The sequence below is a fragment of the Marmota monax genome, unplaced genomic scaffold (assembly GCF_021218885.2).
Source record: "Marmota monax isolate L192 unplaced genomic scaffold, Marmota_monax_Labrador192_F-V1.1 WCK01_AAM20220418_F8-fsc00100, whole genome shotgun sequence".
Classification (NCBI taxonomy): domain Eukaryota; kingdom Metazoa; phylum Chordata; class Mammalia; order Rodentia; family Sciuridae; genus Marmota; species Marmota monax.
In genome coordinates, this window is record NW_026693872.1 from 6,495,767 (window position 1) to 6,517,370 (window position 21,604).

General features: G+C 48.1%; 3 protein-coding genes across 4 annotated transcripts in view; 2 read left to right on the forward strand and 1 right to left on the reverse strand.

Moving 5' to 3' along the window:
* Nucleotides 1-1,592, forward strand: part of Parl (presenilin associated rhomboid like) — a 49,328-nt gene extending 47,736 nt beyond the window's left edge. The window contains exon 10 of the mRNA XM_046462606.2: nt 1,265-1,592. Within this exon, the coding sequence (XP_046318562.1) occupies nt 1,265-1,376 (112 nt within the window). The 3' untranslated portion in view covers nt 1,377-1,592. The remainder of the gene's footprint in view (nt 1-1,264) is intronic.
* Nucleotides 1,593-4,130: 2,538 nt separating this feature from the next.
* Nucleotides 4,131-9,640, forward strand: Map6d1 (MAP6 domain containing 1). The gene is made up of 3 exons (XM_046462607.2): nt 4,131-4,543; nt 8,318-8,435; nt 9,056-9,640. The coding sequence occupies exons 1-3, from the start codon at nt 4,164-4,166 to the stop codon at nt 9,134-9,136; spliced, it is 579 nt and encodes a 192-aa protein (XP_046318563.1). The 5' UTR covers nt 4,131-4,163; the 3' UTR covers nt 9,137-9,640.
* Nucleotides 9,641-12,893: 3,253 nt separating this feature from the next.
* Yeats2 (YEATS domain containing 2) overlaps nt 12,894-21,604 on the reverse strand; it is an 89,337-nt gene continuing 80,626 nt past the window's right edge. For both annotated transcript variants that reach the window (XM_058585101.1, XM_058585102.1), the window contains exons 27-31: nt 20,956-21,157; nt 19,110-19,336; nt 18,210-18,284; nt 16,864-16,937; nt 12,894-14,619 (exon numbers count right to left, since the gene is read on the reverse strand). In XM_058585101.1, coding sequence (XP_058441084.1) covers nt 14,511-14,619; nt 16,864-16,937; nt 18,210-18,284; nt 19,110-19,336; nt 20,956-21,157 — 687 coding nt within the window. In that variant the 3' untranslated portion in view covers nt 12,894-14,510. The remainder of the gene's footprint in view (nt 14,620-16,863; nt 16,938-18,209; nt 18,285-19,109; nt 19,337-20,955; nt 21,158-21,604) is intronic.

Below are 21,604 nucleotides of genomic sequence, written 5' to 3' on the forward strand. Positions count from 1 at the left end.
CAGGAAGAGAGAGAGTGAGAGCATGTGCTAACCCTTTTTATTGAGAAGCAGCTGTTCAAATGAGGCAAGGGGTCAGGTTTCAGGAGGCCGAGTCTGTCTTCATGATGTCCATTGTCAGCAGGTTGACTGACATCTGGGTAGGCCACATCCAAGGGCACAGTAAGAGAAGGGGACACACACAAGACACTTCCATGGAAGATTCTATACTAAACAGGGCAAGTGGTTATATTACAAAGGAACAGGTGAGCATAGCTCCACCCTGGGGCTATAGGAAGCCACGCCCATGCATGAGACACCATCCCTTGAACCCAAGAAGGGTGGGGAAAGCCCTGCCATGTTTCTGAGCACCTCAGCACCCAGCCGGGGAGTCTGACTCAGTCATCTGCAAGGTTGGTCTCCCACAGATAATAGGGCTGGGGATTAGCTCAATGGTAGAGTGCCCCTGGGTTCAGTCCCCACTACTGAAAAACAAAGTTCAGGGCATTTAAAAAATGTTAAAAACATTAAATTGCTGTTCTGATAAGCTAAACAGTATCTGGGAGATGTGAAGCTCAACAAAACCTGATCTCTGTCTCAGGGAACTTTGCTCTGTTTGGGGAGCAAAAGGAGTTCAAGAGTTTAAGATGAAAGCTTTCCTTAATTCCCACCCCCATGTGCTCCAGGAAGTCTCCCTCTACTCCCAAGGGTGACAGGTGCCATCATGAGGCAATTCCACCATTTCTTAGATAGGAGCCTGGACTTAGAGTCAGTCTGACTTGGGGTCAGACCTCAGTTGACTGTGTAGAAGCTATTGGCACTTTGGACAAATTATTTTCTCTTGGACTTGGTTTGAGTCCATAATGAGAAATGGTATTTAACTTGCAGGGCAAAGGTGAATCAGAAGTAGTGGGTGTGGGGCTGGGGCTCAAGCGGTAGTGCGTTCGCCTGGCATGTGTGTGGCCCGGGTTCGATCCTCAGCTCCACATACAAAGATGTTGTGTCCGCCAAAAAACTAAAAAATAAATATTAAAATTCTCTCTCTCTTAAAAAAAAAAGTAGTGGGTGTGAAGTACTCGACACATTCCAGAGCATTCACCCCACACTACTATGACCTTTTTTATGTTCTGTATATTAAAGCTAAACCATTTATCTACAGCAAATAAATTAGCCATTTTCATAAGCTACATAGTGAAGCACAGTAGCATTTGATTTTTAAAAATGCTGGCTTGATTAAATCTGTATGTCATATTATTGGAATGTCAAACCTGGTTTTTCTCTTTTCCAGATGGTATATTACTTATGGTCATGAACTCATTTGGAAGAACAGGGAGCCTCTAGTGAAAATGTGGCATGAAATGAGGACTGATGGCCCCAAAAAAGGAGGTGGCTCTAAATAAAACTGGGGTTGGACATTACTGGTGCATCTGATCCGTGCTGCCTGGAAGCTCCAAGAGCGCATTGGCCCTGGAGGGACCACAGCTGTGCTCCTGCCTGGAAGACACCCAGCAGCTAGCCTCCCCAGCATTTTAAACTCTGTCCCCCAGTACTTGTCTCCTTAGAAAGTGAATTATGACAAAGTTGTGAAATAAAGATTTATATCTCTAGTTTGTAAACAGGAGGGGTGGTCTCTTTGAGAGCATCAGTGCTGCTCTGGCATCTTTGTTTTGACATTGTTTGGCCAGTGAACCTGGTCAGGGGGCCCCTTGAAAGGGATGATAGAAACTTGATGGCCTTGGTTTTGGCCTTGACCTTCTGACATCTCTGCTTAGCACAGACTGACCTATCCCTTTCCTTGGTTGACAGAAGTTGAGAGCATCTTCTCTCTGCCATAGTCTGAAATAACAGCTGCAGATACTTTCTAAATGTTCCCAAGAAAGGTGGAGTTTCCTGGCAGTGAGAGGCACATACATAAAGCTATTTTTAGGTTTTGCTTTCTAGGTTAAAATTGTAGCTAAATTAAGAGTAAAAGGAAGTGACTTGGATAAATTCAGACTTGAATCTGAGCCCAACTGCATCTTATGTTTGAAAAGGTACATTCTAATGGAAGTGTCTTCCTGAAATAGTTTCTGTCGTCATTTTGGCCTCACTGCAGTGGGGTTCACATTGCCTCATGGTGGAGAATCACATCAAGGAAATTCAATTTGAGGATTTTTCTTGAAAGCATTTACAGGAGAGGTTTTAGTTTTTTGGTAGCCTTAAAATGTTATACCAAATCTTGCTTTTGCTGGGGAGGAGTAGAAGCCCTGATGTTAGCCTTGCTTGGCTAATTTGCTCCAGTTTGTGCACAGCTGGGCTTTCTAAGCAGTGAGCTCTGAGAGCAGTGGGGGTCACACCCACCTCACCAGGTGGCTGAGAACTGCATGACAGCACATGCCTGGCACATAAATACTGTCCAGTACTTGGTAATTCTTAACTCTTCCACCAGCGTGGTTGGCTTCACTGTGAAGTACCCAGTTATTTTCAGTGGGCAGAGGATTGTAAACTAGCATCCCGTCTAGAATTGTCTTAACCCAGCCCTCATTTTGCCAGTAAGGAAATGACTGGTGGAGGGTAGGGTGACTGGACTGCTCTGCCATTTCTGAATCTGCTAATAACCCTACCCTATGACAAATGAGGCAAGATATTTTCCATAGTTGGGATGAGAGGCTGAGCTCACACAAAATTTTCATCGTCTATTTGAAGGCAGATCAGGAAAAGAGGCAGTGAAGACCTCTCTCCTGTCCTTGCTGTGTCAGAGAAGTAGTGTTGAGAAGTCTCTGGAGCACTTACCTGTCTATAAAGTCCTTCAGCTGAGGAGCCTTTGAACAATGGAGGACCTTGTTCCCTGTGAATGAGTGGCCATAGGAGGCCCTGCCCAAGCTCTCCTCTTGGCCACTAGGGGGTTTAGCTTCCCCTCATCAAGGCTTTGCTGACCCTTGACCACACCTCCTTGGCCATACTCTCCCTGTGTCTCGGCCATGGGCCTGCCTCTAAAGTGTGGGGTTCCTCCAAGTGCACCCTGGCCATCCTGCCTCCCTCTGCTCACACTGCTACGGGAGTTTCTGCGGCTTCAGTTGTTTGTGTCAGGTCTGCTGAGCTCCTGGCCCTCTGGATAACTCTGATGTAGTGAATGTAAACTCAGTACCCCACGGCTCAGCTCCTGTTGTCTATTGGGCCACAGCCTGGCCTGCTCAGCTGGCCAATGTAATGTCATGATGCTGTGACTTCCAACTAAGGCAGTGTTTGAGGCAATGAGACTCTGGCCAGTGCAGCAATGCAGTCATCTCGGAGGTGCAGACTGGACACCTTCCGAGTACAGTCTGGAGAAGGAGCTCCAGCTAATCAATGCTGTTTTGACAGTGTTTGGTCTGCAATGAATACTGAAGGCATGTATCACATACTCAGCCTTTGAGTGTGTCCATGGAGTTGTTCTGATACACTGTCCTACCTTAAATTGACCTTTACCCTGCAGAATTATCCCAATTTAGCTGTATGTTCAAGCAATTTGCATGCACAGTAGGGAAAGGAACTATATAGCATAACTGGCCAAAGTTTTGTATCCCTGTCGCGAATGAGCATAGTAAAAGCAAAGAAGCTGGGGACTCTTGACTGATTCACGTGCTTTCTGGGAAGCACGCCCCCAAGTGTTCCCCACCATGACCTCACTGCTGCCCCTCCCGCTGCCCATTTAGACCCTGTGGTGCAGCCTTGTACAAGTACTGGGAGTGCCTTAGCTAGCTACCCGGGTCCACAAGACCGAATAGAGACCCTCCTGGCCAATTTAACTGCCCAGCTGCGTGCGGGCTGAGTGACCCGCGAGGTAGCCATCTCGGCCCTCGACCTCGGCTCATCGGATTTATAAAACATTTGGGGAACTTGGGATTCAATTTTGAAGTATTAAGTTGGACACAAGTAAATGACCGCAAGCGGTTTCAGGTGCCCCCTGGCGACTGTACAGTCTTTCTCTGGTCGCCGCTCTCTCCTAGCCGGCGCCCCAATCCAACCGCGCGCACTCTGGTGGAGGCCACGCTGGGCTGTCACCGAGCCCTCTCCCGGGACACCCACCCCCAGGCCGGGGGGCGGCGCTGCGGTAGCTTGGGGAGGGCTGCTGGGGCGGGGACGCCGGGCGGGGGCGGTGCGGCTGGGAGCGCCAGGAGCTGAGCGCCTGGACCAGGAACCAGGACCGGGGCCGGGGTTGGGCGGGCATGGCGTGGCCCTGCATCAGCCGCCTATGCTGTTTGGCGCGGCGCTGGAACCAGCTGGACCGCTCCGACGTGGCGGTGCCGCTGACCCTGCACGGCTACTCGGACCTCGAGAGCGAGGACCCGGGCCTGGGAGGCGCAGCCTCGCGCAGGGTCCTGACCCCCGCCGGCGGCCGGGACTCTGGCCGGGACGTGCCACTCACTCAGTACCAGCGCGACTTTGGTGTGTGGACCGCGCCTGCGGGAACTCGAGATGCGGCGCAGGGACGCGGTCCGGGGGCGGGCGGCCGCAGGAACAAGTCCTCGGCGCCCGGCGCCAGGGGGGTCTACGTGCTGCCCATTGGCGATCCGGACGCGGGTGCAGCAGCGACCACGTCGTACAGGTATCGGGCTGGGGTAGGGACACCCTCCAAATTCACACCCCGTGGTGGAAGGAAACACCCGGAGCCAGGAGGATGGGGGTGGGTGGGAGAGAGGAGGCTCCTGGATCCCACAAGACCTCGACAGCAGCTGGTGGCTAGAGGTCACCGCCTCGGTTCCCTGGCACTGCAGACGCCACCTTTGCTGCTCCCTTCCCTGCCCAGACCCAGAGTGAATGATCACTTCCATCGACCAGAATCTCACCCCCTCACAGCTGGCTCCCTGCCCCCAGCAGCCAGGTCAGAAAGGCCGGCCGCCGAGGTGAAATCTGCTTCCTTTAACTTCAACTCGGTGGGCCTCCCCACAGCGGGTGTGTGCACAGGCCAAGTGGTCCGGTTCCCTCTGCGGGAGCATTGGCCGGTCCGAGAGTCCCTTAACATCCCAACTGCCCTTTCGCTGAGGACAAGTCTGCAGGTCCTTACCGTCTCCCTGCCCTGGACAACTTAGGACTTCATTCTTACTACAAAAATAATTCACACTCGCTCACAGTAGAAAAAATTGGAAATGACAGAAATTACCAAAGGGGAAAAAAATCCATTAGCCCCTTCCCAAACCGAGGTTCTAATTCTTAATGTGCATTTCAGTGCATAGAAGCTGACACATTCCTTCATGGTTCCATTCTTACTGTACACATTTTCCCACCTACTTTGGATGTCTGGTCATGTTACTAGATGTTCTTCTACAACATGCATTTTAATAAATGTGCAGTGCATTATCCTATGGGTTCTATATCTATATATCCCAATATTATCTGCCTACTCCCTTATTAAATATTTAGGGTATCTGGTTATGGGGTTACTGGAAACACTACTATTCTGATGGTGCAGCTATTTCAATACTTTAAGAATTTTCCCTTCAGGTTTCCTGATGATGAGGTGGGAGTATAAAATACATGGAAACGTTTTGCCAGTAGTTAACAGCCCCTTAGTCCTAATATGGGGGATTGGTTAATTATGGCATTGCCATGGGACAGGATACCCAGAAGCCTGCGTGCAATGATAACCCAAGACCTTAAACGTGTCTAACAACAGGTTCCTTCATAGGTGTGCACTGTTCAAGGGATCTGATGGGGGCTGTGGTTGCAGGGTGGGATTTGTGCTCACTGACACATGCTCAAGCTGAACTGCTGAAACTCAGGTACCCCTGTTGATGGCAAGTCAGACATCATGGCCATAGCTGGGTCTTGCACAGGTCTGACTACTGGCCAATGGGGAGGTGAGCTAGCTGGCAGGGCCAGAATGGTGAGAGGCCCTAGGGTGCAGCACCTTGCAATGGTTGAGGCTCTAGAAACAAGAACAAGGAGTGGGGCCTGCTGGGGAGAGGGTTCCAGCGCAGGGGAGGAGTTCATTTCCAATAAGCAGAACTGTCTGACAGTAAGCTGTTCCTTACTGGAGATGTTCGAGCAAAGTCTGGGCTGTTTGAAGCAGCTCCTCCCCCTAAACCACAGTTCTGTACTGCCTGTGGATTAGCTCCCCAAGCCCTTAGTTATCACTGTCCCCATTCCACAGATGAAGGACTGGTGCATAGTCACACAGCTCTGAAGGGCAGAAAAGAGAATAAACCAGTCTATCTTGCCTCAGACCAAATTTGTGACCCCCAGAAGTTATTATTACCTGTCTAGGCCACCGCCTCTGAATCAGTGTCCCAAAGCCAGCAGTGAGAAGAACTGACAATGGGATCAGGGACTCAGTGGCGCTCCCACTTTCTGCTGTATAAACTAGGCCTCTTGGACCCTCATATGGAGAGTGGGAACAGTAGGAGCAGACCCAGACCCCTGCTCCCCAATGAATTTGGCTCCCCCAGCACCACACCAGCTGGTCTCTGAAATGTTCCACCTTCCAGCTCTAGAACCTGGCTCCAGCAACTGCATCCTGCCTTCCATCTTGCAAGATGCACCTTGTCTAAAAGCAAACTGCTAAAGAAATTTAGAAAACAAAGAAAATTAACAAATCCAGTGATTCCACAGGTATCACAGCAGATGTGTGGTCACTCCTAACCCAGAAGTGTTGAGCTGGTATCCACCTCTTGACTTGCCTGGCTGCTGATTTCCATGTGAGGACGGACCTGCTTTGTTTGCCTGGTCACGTGGGCAAACAAGGAGGTCTGATCCTCAGCCATTCTGGGACTCTTTACCCAACCAGCTCCTTTCAGAGCCTCTTCCTCAAAAATTCTCTCTGGGTTGTTCAGTGCCTTTGATCCTGCAAGAGGTGGCTGATGCAGGAACACGCCAGAAACACTGTCAGGCCTGGTACACAGTAGGCACAGCTAGGCTTGTAGTTTTCACTAATCTTCTTGGTCAGAGCCATCCATTTGTCTTCCTCTTCTCTTGGGCAGTCTCCCTAATTCCCTCTGATGTTTCTCTATCCTCTCTGTCACCCTCTCTGCCTGGGCTTCTCCTCTGAGCCCTTCCTTCTCTGAGACTCCTGTAGCCACCCCAGGGCAATGGACTCAGGTTGTCAGACCCAAGGCTCAGCATAAGAGGCAGTTGGGAACAGAAGGACATGCCCAGGGGAGGACCTGCTTCCCTAGGAGAAACAGGGCAGCAGATGGTTTGGACAGCTGGGCGTTAGAACCTGGCAGCTTCAGAAGCAAAGATTACTGACAGGCCCTGGCTCAGCTTACCTCCTGACACACCAAGGCTCCCTGAGTGCAGACCACCGACAGACACTGCTCTCCCTGCCCAGCCTGCCTGCCCTGGGAGCCCCAGCTGTGCCACTGCCCAGGAGAAAAGGCGCCTTTGTTGACTCAGGGCCTGAAGCCCAGCCAGGACTACGGGTGGAGCAAGAGCGGCCCCAGGCACATGAGGGGGTTGGTGCTGGCCAGCTGGACTCTCTTACAGAACGTCCTTGGACCAGGTGCTCCCAACAGACACAAGGGACCTCGGCCTTCCTGAGCTCACCATCTAGCAGGGACACGGACAGAATTAAAAGGTCTTCTTTGCTCAGAGGGATAGGATGAAGTCCCACTCCCAGGACACGAAGCTGGACTGTGCCAGCACTGTCATTTCCCTCCAAGGAGCTGACTTTGCCCACACAGACCACCCCTGCCCTCCCTGCAGCCTCACACTGGCTCACGGATTGGCTCCTCAATGCTCAGAGCCGTGCAAATGCCAGACCATCTAGTTTAAGGTGGTCACTCAGAATCATTCTTTGCATAAGCTGAAAAGACAGCTTATGTACACGGGATACTGAGTGTTACTTTTCTTTCTCAATCATAACCAGATATGGAGGACCTTCATTGTGTTGAGCATTGTCCAGGTTGGTACTTCCTGTGGACATAAGAGGCCACCACTGACCTGAGCAGGAGGTGACTGGCCTTCACTGGCTCTCAGCCTGTGGGACCCCTCTAAGTAGCCTGCCTGTTGGAGAGGCAGCTGCAGGAGGATTTCAGGGGCCCTGGAGGCTAAACACAGAGAGCGCTGAAGGCCCAGCGCACACCAGCTGCTGATGGAGCTCTACCCCGAGCCTGTCGCTCACCTGCATAAGTTTCTGCTGCTACTTTTAGGGAACAGGGTGAGCCCAAGTTTCCCAGTGGAGCACCCAGAGGTGAAGGGCAGAATGGGTGCCTGTCTTGGGTACCTACCTGCTCTGCCAGTTCTGCCCACCTAAGGGGGATAAAGGACCACCTGGGGCTAAAGCAGGATCCCAAAGTGGACAGGCCCTGACATTCCAAGCAGCACAGGGGAGTGGCCCAGTGGCTGAGCCTGTGTAAGGCTGTGACTCTATGCTCTGTTCCAGACAGGAATTTCAGGCTTGGACTGGAGTGAAACCCTCAAGACCCCCAAAAGCAAAACCAGCCAAAGTTATCACAACCCACACCTCCGGATGGGACGGCGGCACTGGGGCCAGCTTCCAGGTCAGGTGCTACGGGGGCCCTGGCCACAGAAGCCTTCCTTCCAGCGTGGGGATTAGGAGAGATTTTAGTGGATTTAAATGTTATGATCAGGGAGAGCAGTGCCCAGGAAGTTGTTACTGACAGAAAACTAAGGTAACTGTCGTTAGCCAGATGGGTACCCTTCCAGTGCTGGCTTCTCTGGTGAGCAGGGGTCTCTCTGCCTCCTAAATCCCAACCTTAACCTCAACTACTAAGTACCAGTGACCTTCCTTCCAAATATGTAGCATTGGCCTGGGGGGCTGCTCAGTGTGGAGCACCTGCCTAGCCTGAGTAAGATGTTGGGTTCCATCTCCAGCAACCCAATATGTGGGCCACCATATAAAATGCAAGAGAAAATGGAAGGGACGCGAGGATTGTTTCCTGATCCCACCCAAGAGGCTTCAGGGAGCAGAAAGGAAGGTTCACAGGGTGTGTCTAACCTGCTACTGCAGCGACACTGCTCACGGTTGGCAGCAGTCCCCTTTTGACCTTCAGGTAGTAGTTCCAACTCCTGGACAATGCGAGGAATTCTTTTCCTGGAGCCAGGGGTGGGAGGGAGTTGAGAAAAAGGCCCACTGATGTGGCCACATTTCATTTTTCAGGTCCCTGAAGTGAGGAAGAAGTTCACTCCTAACCCCTCAGCCATCTTTCAGGCGTCAGCTCCCCGAATTCTCAACGTGTGACTGTGTCAGCATGGAACGATGGCTGCTGGAATATTGCTGAGAAAGGAGCCTGGCTCTGTCCTCTGCTTTCAGGAGGAGTGTGACTGCCCGGGCTGCGGGCCTGGCGTGGAGCACAGGTGCAAATGGACCCGGCATCACCAACTCCTCAGCCTCCCACAAAGTGTGTGGGAAGCTTCACATCTGTTTTTAATTGCCATTTGGCCACTCTTCAGTTTTTAAATTTGAAGAACCTGAGGACCAATTCAATTGTAAACCCAGCTGTCCATGGGGCTGAGGAATATGGACGCAGCAGCTCCTTGGCAGAGCCAGTGATGTCCACTTTGGGTGGTTTTCCCAGGATGCATGAGAATTTTATTAATTTTATAACCTATAGTAATCCCAGGTGATATCCTTGGGTCTTTCTGCGGTGGCCCATGTTTCAGAACTCAGGTTCCCACCTGCATGTGATTCATGAGATGCTGAATAGCCAAAAGAGGTTTCCAAAAGAAAATTGTACCAATCACAGGGTTTTGATGTCAAAAACATAATTTCTTTATAGCCAAGGTGGCCTTCATGCTTCAACAAAACATCTTGGGGTGAGTGAAATATTTAAAGACTAACAATGACCATGCGGTAGTTTTCTACAGGCATAGCTCCCTATTGTGTTTCAATTTCCCCTAACAGGGATGACTAAACCGAACAGCTGCACACACTGAGCAGGAATTGGTGGCATTTGCCTCACATCATTAAGAACCTTAGAACATCATCTCTACGGGGCCCCTGCCCTCAGGCCTACTCTGCACACTTAGTGACAGGAGGCTCATTATTGCTGCAGGGACAGCTGCTCCCATCTTTGAAAGGCTCTCCTGTCTTCATAAATTCTAGCCAGTGTGGCTGCGTGGAACAAGCAGGGTCTCTTCTTTGCACAGCAGCCTTTCAAACACTTGAAGGGGTCTTGTATCCCTTCTTGAAAAATAGAGGCACAAGCTTGGGGCAGTTTTGGTAAGGAAATTTGAGCATTTCCTGTGGCTCTTCTTCCTCTTCAGCAGTGGCTCTGGTCTGCTGAATGGTAAGGCCCCAGGCGGTGGCACTGGTTTCAGATCACAGCAGGCTCAGAGGGGCCATTTCCAGTTCAGGCTGCCTGCCAGTGTCCCCTCAGAGGTGCTAGCTCTGACAGGCAGGGCCCTCCCTCACTCCAGCTAAGGCAATGCTCCGATGACAGTCATTTTAAAGGGAGAACAAACCATATGCTTACACAAAGGGTTCTACTGCTTTAGACTTCACTGGTTTGCATGTTCTATGTTTCTGGGCGGAGGAGACTGCCTGCTGGGCATTCTGTGGGGGCCGAGCAGCTTAACTGTACAATCTGACTTTACTAAAATGCAAAAATGCACGCTTTCAATTTCTTATTTTTTTAAATTATAAACATGAGTCTCTCTTCACATATATTGTCCCATCTCTAAGTAATGACTTTAATGTGGCTCCTTCTAGTGTCCCTTGGAGGCTTATAAATGCTGAGCTCTTCTTACTGTGGGCTGCAGGTGATACTGGTGTTGGTGGCACAGAGAACCCACTAGCCTCCCTGCTATGCTTCAATCCTTCCCACTGCCATTCTGGAATCCAGGGACATGGACCCATGATGCTAGTCTCAGGCTCAAACCCTGTTTCATCATGACCAGCTGGGACTGGAGGGTGCTTCCATTTCTTCATGTGGACAGTTAGCTGCCACCACTTCCCCTGCTCTGGCTGGCCAAGAGCCCTCATGTTTGTGCACAGGGTGTGGGGGGTGGGGTGAGCTCCATATGGTAACACCAAGCACAGCTGCTGGAATAATTCTTTCCAACCTAAGCCCCCCTTCCCTGGGCACCTCTATTCCTGCCTGTAGCCATTAACACCCTGTGCCCCATGCTGCACCCTGCCTGAGGTCACACTGTGCACCTGGCAGTGCTCTTTCCATCCCAAAGCCAGCCTGGGAGGTCCATGATTCTTTGACTGTAAGGGACACATCAGCTCTGTTGCACCTTGGCTGGGAAAAAGCAGGCCTTCCTGCACCAGAGGAGCTTGAACTCTGCCAGGCCAACTGCATGCCAAGAACCTTCCTGCGATGCGCCGCCCCATGCAATGCCACACAAATCCCATCTTCACAGCCTTCCCCAGGAGACTTCCCAGGTGCCTGAAGGAAGTCCCTCCCACTCACCTCTAGGTCTGAGTAAATCCTCACATACCAAGTGCGTGACCCAAGAATTGGCTGAGACAAGTCTCAGCTCTGTGCTTCCAACCTGTATCTATCTTATGCACACAGACAGTGCCCGGGGACAGGGAGAATGCATTATACTAGTAACAGGTTATTATCTCTAGGAGGGGAGTCATGGGGAACATTTTACACTTTATTATACTTGCTAAAATATAATTAAGCATTTTTGTATTCTGTATAGAAAGTTTTTAAAAATAAATGCAATTCACTCTGTTCAGCTAATTTTAGCAACTGAAAGAGTGTTCAGCATTAATTATTCCATAACCAAGAGACCACTGTGGGAGGAGTCTCCGTCAGCTATAGAGTGCACTACAAGGTCCTTCCACATGTCCCGGAGTCTTGAAACTGTGAGATCAGTGCCCCACCTCTCTGTACTTCACAGAACAGAACTCCAGGACCTTAGGTGAAACCCTAACACTGCTTTTGAGAAATGCTAGACCCTACCAGGGGATGTCCTGCAGCCTACCCCAGGCAGATGAGCTGGGGTTGTAGCTCAGTGGTAGAGTACTTGCCTACTATGTGTGAGGCCCTGGGTTTAATTCCTAGTACCAAAACAAACAAAATAAAAGCAATCAGGCAGATGGAGGAACTTCCCCTAAAGCTGACTGTTGGCTTCACTCACAATGGGTTCCTTCAGTCAGTAGCAGGGAGTCCCCAGTTAAGCACTGCCTATGACATGAATCTGTGCTCTGCAGCTCCCATCCAAACCCTGAGACAACTAACATTTGGGCCTGAGCTTGCCCCATCCTTCCTCCACTAGTCTACTCAACTTTTTTTTGGTTCTGGGAATTGAACTCAGGGGCACTCTACCACTGAATCACATCCCCAGCCATATTTTGTATTTTATTTAGAGACAGGGTCTCACTGAGTTGCTTCGCCATTGCTGAGGCTGGCTTTGAACTCTTGATCCTCCTGCCTCAGCCTCCCAAGTTATTGGGATTAGGCGTGAGCCACCATGTATGGTCTAGTCAACTTTCTTGACTTTGCCCCTACACAAAGTCCACCCCCAGCAAGTGACCTCTCTGCACTGTGTCACAATGCCTCCTGCAGAAATTACCACCTTCAGAGACCTAAGCTCTCAGTTTTTTAGCTCAAGCATTTCTGTTTTAGCTCATGATAGCAGATGGTAGGGCTGCAAAAGGAGTAACTTCTTTCAGAACCCAGCACACACCAATTTTACTTTGCCAGATAAACTGGTATGTTCCTGCACTGGACAACAGGAGCTGCCTGCCTCTCTACCTTGGCTTTCAGGAAACTCTGGAGCTCATCCATATAGTCCTCCTCCTCTGAGCCATCAGAAACAATTATGTCCATGGTCAAACATGTACCTTCCAATTTTTTTTTTAGACTATTATGTAAGTGTAATCCTTTATCTTGCATGGTTGCAAATTCTTCTTGGAAAGAAGTAGAAGAATACATTTTAAATACACAAATAAAAGGCTATACCTCCCCTCATTTCAGTTCTTTCTGACCTTTCCCAAGAAACAGCCTTGGTATAATACTTCCAACTCAGAAAAACCATCATAAATACTAAAAGATTTATTGTAGACATTTTTGTTATACAATGGTGTTACACATTATGATACAAATACATTTAACACACGAGACTATTAAATCATTTAATACTTCTTTTGCAAAAAGAAATTTCCTTAGGCTTTCATATCTGTAATAAATGGATCTCTTCCCACCGGGAAGAGAACACACCCACAGGTCTCACTAGCAATCTACTTGCTGAATGCATCTGGGCCTAATGTACTCAACTACATTTTTAAAGGCATGCCCTTTGCCCTGCTGAGTGGATTTCCTTTTGCATTTGCAACTCTCAGATGCTGAATTTAGAAAGGCAGATTTTATTCAGCCACCACCCTGCTTTCTTTTCCTGACACAAATATCTGTGAGACCCATGAAAATATGAATTACATTGCTTGGATAAGTTTCTTTGACTCAGAGGTTTCAGATTTTCTTTGAATAGAGTAAGAGCAGGTTTCTAACTGAGAATTAAGTTCTTTCCTTTGCCCTCCACACAGACCGCGTTAGTAACCCTGGAGTGGATCCCTTCAGTGGGCTGGATACCTGGCAGTGGTACTGCCACGCTTCCTTCTCCTGTCTGCTCTTCCTTCCCACTGAGGAGGATGGATACAAGTTGTATCCTTCCCTGATGGATACAAGTCACTCTCTCTGCTTCTGAGCACTGGCATCCCTGGATTTGGGCCTGAGCAGTTATTTTTCCAACTTTAAGGCACTCACAGGTATTTCTTTTGAACCCTTCTCTTCTTGGGGAAAATTCCTTGACCGAGAAGAACAGGACAATAGGTTCACCATTAGGACAACAATCCCAGCAGAACCTGTCCAGGGGCTGCTCCCTGGCCACTTGACATCTGAGCTCCTGTGTAGACCCCAGATCTGCCTGGCAAACATATGACAAATTGGTACACTCATGCCAGGGACCCAGGGTTGTGGATGTTGTCTACTGTAACACACTAAGAGATTCCCAGTCAAACCTTCTCTGGAACCCCGCTGGGACCCATCCATTCCTTGACATTGTGCTGCAGTGATGTTCCTGTGCTCCACAGTAAAGGATCCTGCCCAGTCTACAGTCCAGGCCTCTGTGGCTTCTGTAAGGCGCCACTTCTTCCTATAGCTGACTCATCTGGTCTATGAGTGCAGGCCCTCCTCACACCATGGCCAGGCAGGAACAGAAAACCACTCACTGAGAGTGAAACACAATCCCTTCTCAGGATGACCCCAGCTCATAGAGGGGGTAACCTCGGGCCTGCCAGACTTGTTTCCCTTCTCCTGGGGATCAGGCCCAAGGTGCCCCCAGGAACACAAAAGGAAGGGAGGGCCTGGTGCTCTCAGAGGCCTCCTGGAGCTGGTAGAGAGGGTGAGGAAACCCAAGGTGACAAAACACCCATCCAGCTTGGCTTCTCTCCAGATTCAGGGAACAGACTTCTGTCCTAAAAGGGCTCCACCTGGAACCCAATGCTCTGGTGTCACGTTCGGGCAGAGGCAATGGTTTGGTAGCCATGATATTTCAGGCACACAGAAAACAACCTCCTTTCCTGAACAGGAGAGTCGCCACAGTTGCACACTTCAGCTCCATCTTCAAGTCCTGCTCTGCTAGCGGCAGCGTCACTGTGCTCACTGATCCTCGTTCGAGACGCCCATGTGCTTGTTGGTGAGGAAGTCCAGGAAAGGAATGCTGCAAATGGCCTGGTGAATGTTGCTCACTGTAATTTCTTTGGGAATCCTGGTCAAAAACATCCAAAGGGTGTTATTACATGTAATTCTCCCAAGCATATCTAATGATAATCTACTTGATTAACTTACCCAGGACCAACCCCTGCACAGGCCCTATGGAAGGGGATAATGAGTGACAAGCTATAGCTCAAGGGTTAGGGAGAGCCAGGCACATTCTCTCTCTGACCCCCTTTCCACCCTGATGAACAATCTGGCCTGTCTCCAACCACAGTCCTACTCAGGCCTCAAATCACACCTCCCAATCACAGGAAGTAAATGGGCTTCAAGTTGGCTGAATGATTAGGAATAAACCCTATTAAGGACTGAGAAAAGAGAGAGGAAGTAAAATGAAGAGCAGAAGAGGATGACATGGTTGTCATTCAATCTTGGCAGACGAAAGGCTGAGTCAATGCCTTGTAGCGCTCCGGAGCCACATTCCCCATCTCTCAGGAAGACGGGAGAAGGAGTCATGCCAAACCAAGTGTGAGGTTAAATGTTCTTGCTCAGAACACTCAAGTCTCTGCATCTCCAGGGTCAGACCCTGGAGGTGAACTGGGCCTCAGAAGGCACATGTTTCGCTCCCAGGTTTCAATCAAACAACGAGCATGAATGAAACTCTGTCTCCCTTTTTTTGCTCCCCTTAAAACGTCTATGCTCTCTGATGTATGATAATCCTAGGTCTTATATAATATTCTTCTGATTTATGACTCTTCATGTCCTCAGGCCCTTTGTTACAACACTATGAATTCACAACAGCCTTTGGTATAACATGATAAATAATATTCACTTCCTTAGAAAGGAAAGCAGGATGTGGCTCATCTATCATTCCCTCATAATCTTGGAAAAAAGCTATATTCAGTGACCCAAAGAAAAATAGTCAGCAGAGCAGAGAGATGAGACTGGGGGCTACACAGCCAGCAAGATTTGTGTCTGGATTTACGTTTATCATCTATTTGCTGTGAAGGCCAGGGAAGATTGCCTTCCAAAGCCTAGTTTTCCTAAAAGGGGAAGAATAGGCCTGCAGTAAAAAATAAATTAGGCAATAACCACCACCACAACAACATATAATGCTTGGCCCTAAGGTATGACACATATTGTCTTTAATTGCAAAGAGCTGTTAGTGTTCTACCCTGCAGAACAGAAAAGTGTCCTGGGTGGCTGTGGAGTAATGGCCAGGAGGGTACAGACTCTCTGGCAAGCTGAGCACAACCAAGAGGTTCTCTCAAAATGACAAGAGTAGACCCTTTAGTCTGGCTCTAAGAAAGTTCCAAGCACTGACAACCCTATCTCCTGCTGGGCTGACTTAAGTATTATTATGGTTTGGATATGAGGTGTCCCCCAAAAGCTCCTGTGTTCATGCAAGGATATTCAGAGGTGAAATGATTAGACATGTAAGAACTGTGATCTCATCAGTCCATTCTAGTTTGAAGGAACTGACTGGGCGGTAACTGTAGATGTGTGGGGCATGGCTGGAGGTGGGTCACTGGGGGCATGCCACTGGAAGGGTGCATCTTTCCTGTGTCCTCTTCCTCCACACCTTCACTCCTTCCCTCTCTCGGTCTCCCTCTCTGCTTCCTGATTCTAACATGAACCGAGCAGTTTTCCTCTGCTGGTCCTTCTGCCATGATGGGTTGCCTCACCTTGGGCCTAGAGCAAAGGGTTGACCATATGAACTGAGATCTGAAACAGAGCCCTGAATAAACTTTCCCTCCTCTAACTTGTTCTTGCCAGGTATATTAATCACAGTGAAAAAAGTTAACTAAAGCAACATCTTCGTGGGCAAAGAAATGGTTAGGAAATGTTTACATACTTCACATCACCAACCAGTGCTGGGAGCCATTAGCCAAGTAGGTATGACAATTTCCTTGCCAGCGTACCCCATGTTGCAGTGACATTGAATGTACGTGACCTTGCTCAAGGACCAAGGCAGATTAGGGTGCTCCCGGTTTTAAGATAATCCTGTTTAGGGCGTTCCCAGTTTAGGTTCCAGGTTTAAGGTTTAAGATTATTCCTGCTGGGAATAGGGCGTATCCTGCTGCCTGAGTTCCCCTTGAGTTCTCACGGGATTCAGACAGTATATTTTGGAGAGAGAAGCCCAGTGGAGGTGGATTTGGGAAGAGAACGTGGATTTCCCCAGAACGTGATTGTAGACGGCTGGTGTGAGTTCGGGAATAAAGAGTTGCTGTTTGAATCTGCAAGCTGTGTGGTGGCTCATGATTGTGTGCCCAGCCAGACTGCGGCAAACCAGAGATACCTGTTGTGCGATGCTGTCTGGTATCCAACGGCCAGGGCCTGTCTCAAGATATCATTCACCAGCTGTTCTGTGGCCTGCAACAGAAGATGCTGTTATTCTCAAAATGGCCACCTGCCTTCTGACAAGAAGGGATGCATCTGACCCCACCCCTCACCCCAACTTTTGAAACAACTGTAATTAAAGATTAAAAAATCCTCAAGGAAAACTTAAAAGTCTGAGTAACAGACCATAAATGTAGAGTTCATGATTCTGAAAAATTATCAACTGGGATTGTTTTCATTAATCAGACATTATTTTTAAGGAAAATCAGTGAGGGCTGCTACTGAGGCATTTATTGTTGGAGGAGATCCATCAGGGAAGAGGATCAGGGTGGGTATGGAAATTGTGGCTTTTCCATCCTCTTGTCCAGGGACAGTTGTAGCTGTTTTTCTATGGTCCCATGCAGAAAAAAACCCCAAGGCTCTGTCTTTGCTATTTTCCAAACAATAAGAGCACTTACTCTCACCCCAGGAATCTTTCTTTTTGGTACCAGGGAGTGAATCCAGGGGTGCTTAACCACTGAGACATATCCCCTTTTTATATTTTATTTAGAGACAGGGTCTCACTAAGTTACTTAGGGCCTTGCTAAGTTGTTGAGGTTGGCTTTGAACTTGCAATCCTCCTGCTGCAGCCTTCCAAGACCCTGGAATTACAGGTGTGAGTCACCATGCCCAACTTTCACCCCAGAATACTTCTTAAGAAGTATCTGAAATGACACAAAAATATCTGTAGAGCTGGGGTGTAGCTCAGTGACAGAGTACCTGCCTAGCTTGTGTGAGGCCCAGCACCACAACAAAAATAAAAACAAGGACTGGGGATATAGCTCAGTTGGTTGAGTGCTTGCCTTGCATGCATAAGTTCCTGAGTTCAATCCCCAGCACCACAAAAATAAATAAATAAATTAAAAAAAAAAAAAACCAAACCAACAAAAAAACCCTCCAGTCTGGAATAGACCATCCTGCCTGGTGGCCCCTCAGTGCCAGCAAGATCTGTATCTGGATTTATGTTTATCATCTATTTGCTGTGAAGGCCAGGGAAGATTGCCTTCCAAAGCCTAATTTTCTGTTTCTAAAAGGGGAAGAATAGGCCTGCAGTAAAAAATAAATTAGGCAATAACCACCACCACAACAACATATAATGCTTGGCCCTAAGGTATGACACATATTGTCTTTAATTGCAAAGAGCTGTTAGTGTTCTACCCTGCAGAACAGAAAAGTGCCCTGGGTGGCTGTGGGGTAATGGCTATACCCCAGCTCTACAGGCCACAGCTGCAGTTCTTGGTCCCTCTGCCACCAGCAAGCACCCACCTTTAAGATCATGTCTTCTATGACGGACGCATACACATTCTTGTGCAATGCCACAGGCTGCAGGGTGATCCCAATCTGGAAAAGCAGAAGAAAATAATTTGTTCCCATTTCTACATTAAAAATAGCATCTTTCCAAAAGCAGACTTTTCTAACACCCAGAGATGCCTGGCTGGAAGAAGGGTTCCACAAACATTCAGACAAAACTTAATCCTGTTTTTACTTCTAAATCTCTTTCATGGGGGAACATGGCTGGGATTTGTCATGAATTCTGAGTGGAAAGCCTAGAATTGACTCAATGGCCCTGTTTGCAAGAGGTAAAGATGTACTTGGAATCTGTACATCTTTACCTGGTCCCATTTTTCATCTTATCCTATAAGAGAGACAAACACTGTCTTTTACTTTGGGTCCTGAGCAGCTGACAGGCAACAGATGCTAAGAACTGCTAAGTTTCATCGGGTGGATAAACAGCTCTCATCTGTATCACAAGGGTAGTATGCATCATGTCTATACGACAGGCAGGCACTCGGGAGCTATAAAAACGTTAGTTAAAGATTACCCACTGAAGTATAACTGAAATCATGACATGCTTCATGAAGAAAAGGTGCTTGTCCTGAGGCAGGAGACTAAAGGAGAAGACAAGTAATAAGCTGTCTATATCTAGCCATCTTTACTTCAAGTCCCGTTCAACAAGCAACCTTTTCATGTGTAATTTTCTTGCCCAAGAACTCTGAGGTAGGAAGTGGGAAGTGCAGCAAGCATACTTGAGTTACTAGGCAGAAGTAGATCAGACATTTACATCGACATCACCAGGCAAGTCTGGGGTCTGAGTTTATGAGGCTGAACCTGCATATCTCATACCTGCTCTGTTATCTATCAACACCAGAGGCCACAGGCCCCTACCTTCTGTGTGACTTCACCAACAAATTCAGACCCTGGAGTTGGTGGCAGGTAGAATTTCATTTCTTCTTGTTTCTCTTCCTGCTCCTTTTTGATGTTTATCTTTAATGGCTCTGGGAGGTTGAGGATGTCCACCTCCTCCTCGTTCTCTGGTTCTCTCTTCTGAAACTGCTGCAGGTCCTCCAGTTTCCGGCAGAGGTTGTCAGCAGAGGAGAAAGATGACGGGCACTCTAAATGAGAGGTAATCAGTCTCATGACAGCTGTGGTGACAACAGTAAAGGGCTTTCAGTCTACATGGACCAACAGTTTGAGGAAGGCAGATAAGTCTCAAGGGAGCTGACCTTCTTTCCAGTTCTAAAGTTCCATAAATCTATCAAGATGAGAACTAGTATTTCATGAGGTGGATGAGAAGACAGGACCCATATAATTGCTATCTAAGACCAGAAAGTGCATAATTCTGACTTCTACCACCAAAAAACAAAACAAAACAAAAAAACAGGCCATCCCCAGACCCCTGAGTATTAAGGATTGAACTGTTTATCTTTTATTTATTTTAGCTGGGGGAAGTGGTACAGAAGGAGTGGTACCAGGAATTGAACCCAGAAGCACTTAACCACTGAACCACATCCCCAACCAGTTTTATATTTTATTTTGAGACAGAATCTTGTTAAGTTGCTGAGAGCTTTGCTAAGTTGCTGAGGCTGGGTTTGAACTTGTGATTCTCCTGCCTCAGCCTCCCAAGCTACTGCATGTACCACCACGCCCAGCTTTTCTTCACCTTTTAAATCTGGGAAATTCAGCAATGCACAGTGAAGAATATAAAAAACTACCCACATCTTCTCTGCTCAGAGAGCAGTACTGCTGATATTTAGTATGCACCATGCCCCCGCTTTTAATAAGCTTTTATAAAAAAGCCTGAGTGTGAAGACAGTAAAGTCAGTTCCAGGACACTTCTTTCACTTCATAGATGAGTAGGTGAGGTCCAAATGAGTATAAGGTAAGGTTATGGAACCCAGCAAGATGGTGGCAGGGCATCTGGCTCCTGGCCTTTTCTGTTTTATTGACTGGATTCTGACAAATCAGCAAGTCATGCACATGGAAAAAAAAAAAGAAAGCCTAGCACATGGAAAAACCTGTGCTTTCCCTAATGCACCAGTGAAACACTGTGGCAATCAATGCAGTGTCTGCCCACCAAAGAGTTTAGAGGCGGAGTCAGATAGCCCCTCATGGTGTCAAGTGCTTCAGAAGATCAAAGAAAGGAAAGGTCAACTTGCACAGGGTTCTCACAAAGTTTCCTGGAGAAAATGAGACTTATGCTAAGTCTTAAAGGGGTCACACCTCTGTGTTCCACATTCCCTCAGTCCCTACTTGAAAGTAAGACTCAAAATGCTCCTCCTCACTAGTTACCTTTTATGCCCCCCCCCCACCATAATATAGCAGTTGTTTCTTTATTCTGTCATCTACATTATTATTCACATCCTATTGGGTGGTGTAATTCCTAGGTAGGTGTGGAGATAAAATAACAGATAAGCCACAGGCCCCAAGGAAACAGGAAGACTTGTAAATGGGGGTTGAGGGTGGGGTCCTACAGTTCCTATTTGGAGGGAGAAGGTGGATTAGGAGACTTCAAAGAAGAGATGATACTGAGGTGGGGACTCCCCAACAGAGCATGCCTGCCAGATGGCACAGCTGAACACTCTTGGCTAGCAGGCAACATTTGTCCAGGGGGCATGACAGGAGGCAGGCAAAGGCTGCTGCCATCTCTTAGCTGAAGGATGAAGCACTGAAGTTGGCCAGGGCCGAGGGTGGCAGAGCCCTGAGGCTGGCAGAGCCCTTGGGAGAGGCTCACCTGGTTCGCTATCAATCTGGGTCAGCACATCCTCAATGGAGTCCCCATCGTTTCTCAGGCTCTCGGGATCTGGAGGGGTGTAGCCATGGCAGCGGCACCAGTGAGCGATGTGCTTGGTTTTAAGGGGAGTGAGGTGGTGAAATCTTGGATTCTTCTCCAGTATCTCCTGTAAGACTTTCCGCATTGTCATTGCTCTTTGCCACTTAAAAAAAAATTTTTGAAACGTAATTAAATCCTTCAACTTAGTAGTTGTGTATTGAAATAAGTCATGCAATTAAAAATCACTGTACTAACTTCTAATATTAGAATCATTTTTGTCTAAGGAAAAAAATGGACTCTAACTTTCTAGTCTGGGGGGCAAAAAAGGGAAAAGAACCTCCATTGGTTCCCTAATGCTTATAAAATAAAAGAGAAACTCCAAGGATTGGCATGTAAAGCTTTTCACTCATCTCAACCTGAGAGTCCCCACGTCCCATCCCCAAACCAACCACACTGACCTTCCTCCACCACTTCCTAAACAGGTTTCTTTTTACTTATAGCCCCACTGTCTCTGTCACAGAGGCTGCCACATTTTAAGTACTCAAAAAATATTTGAATTCATTTTTATACTCTGATATTCATAAAAAACTTTTTAGAAATGTGAGAGATG

Bases quoted from the DNA above. Each gene is read 5' to 3' on its own strand.
- Map6d1 (XM_046462607.2), top strand. From the start codon at position 4,164: ATGGCGTGGCCCTGCATCAGCCGCCTATGCTGTTTGGCGCGGCGCTGG. The intron at 4,544-8,317 runs GTATCGGGCTGG...GCTCTGTTCCAG, and splicing joins GCAGCGACCACGTCGTACAG to ACAGGAATTTCAGGCTTGGA. The intron at 8,436-9,055 runs GTCAGGTGCTAC...TTCATTTTTCAG, and splicing joins GCACTGGGGCCAGCTTCCAG to GTCCCTGAAGTGAGGAAGAA.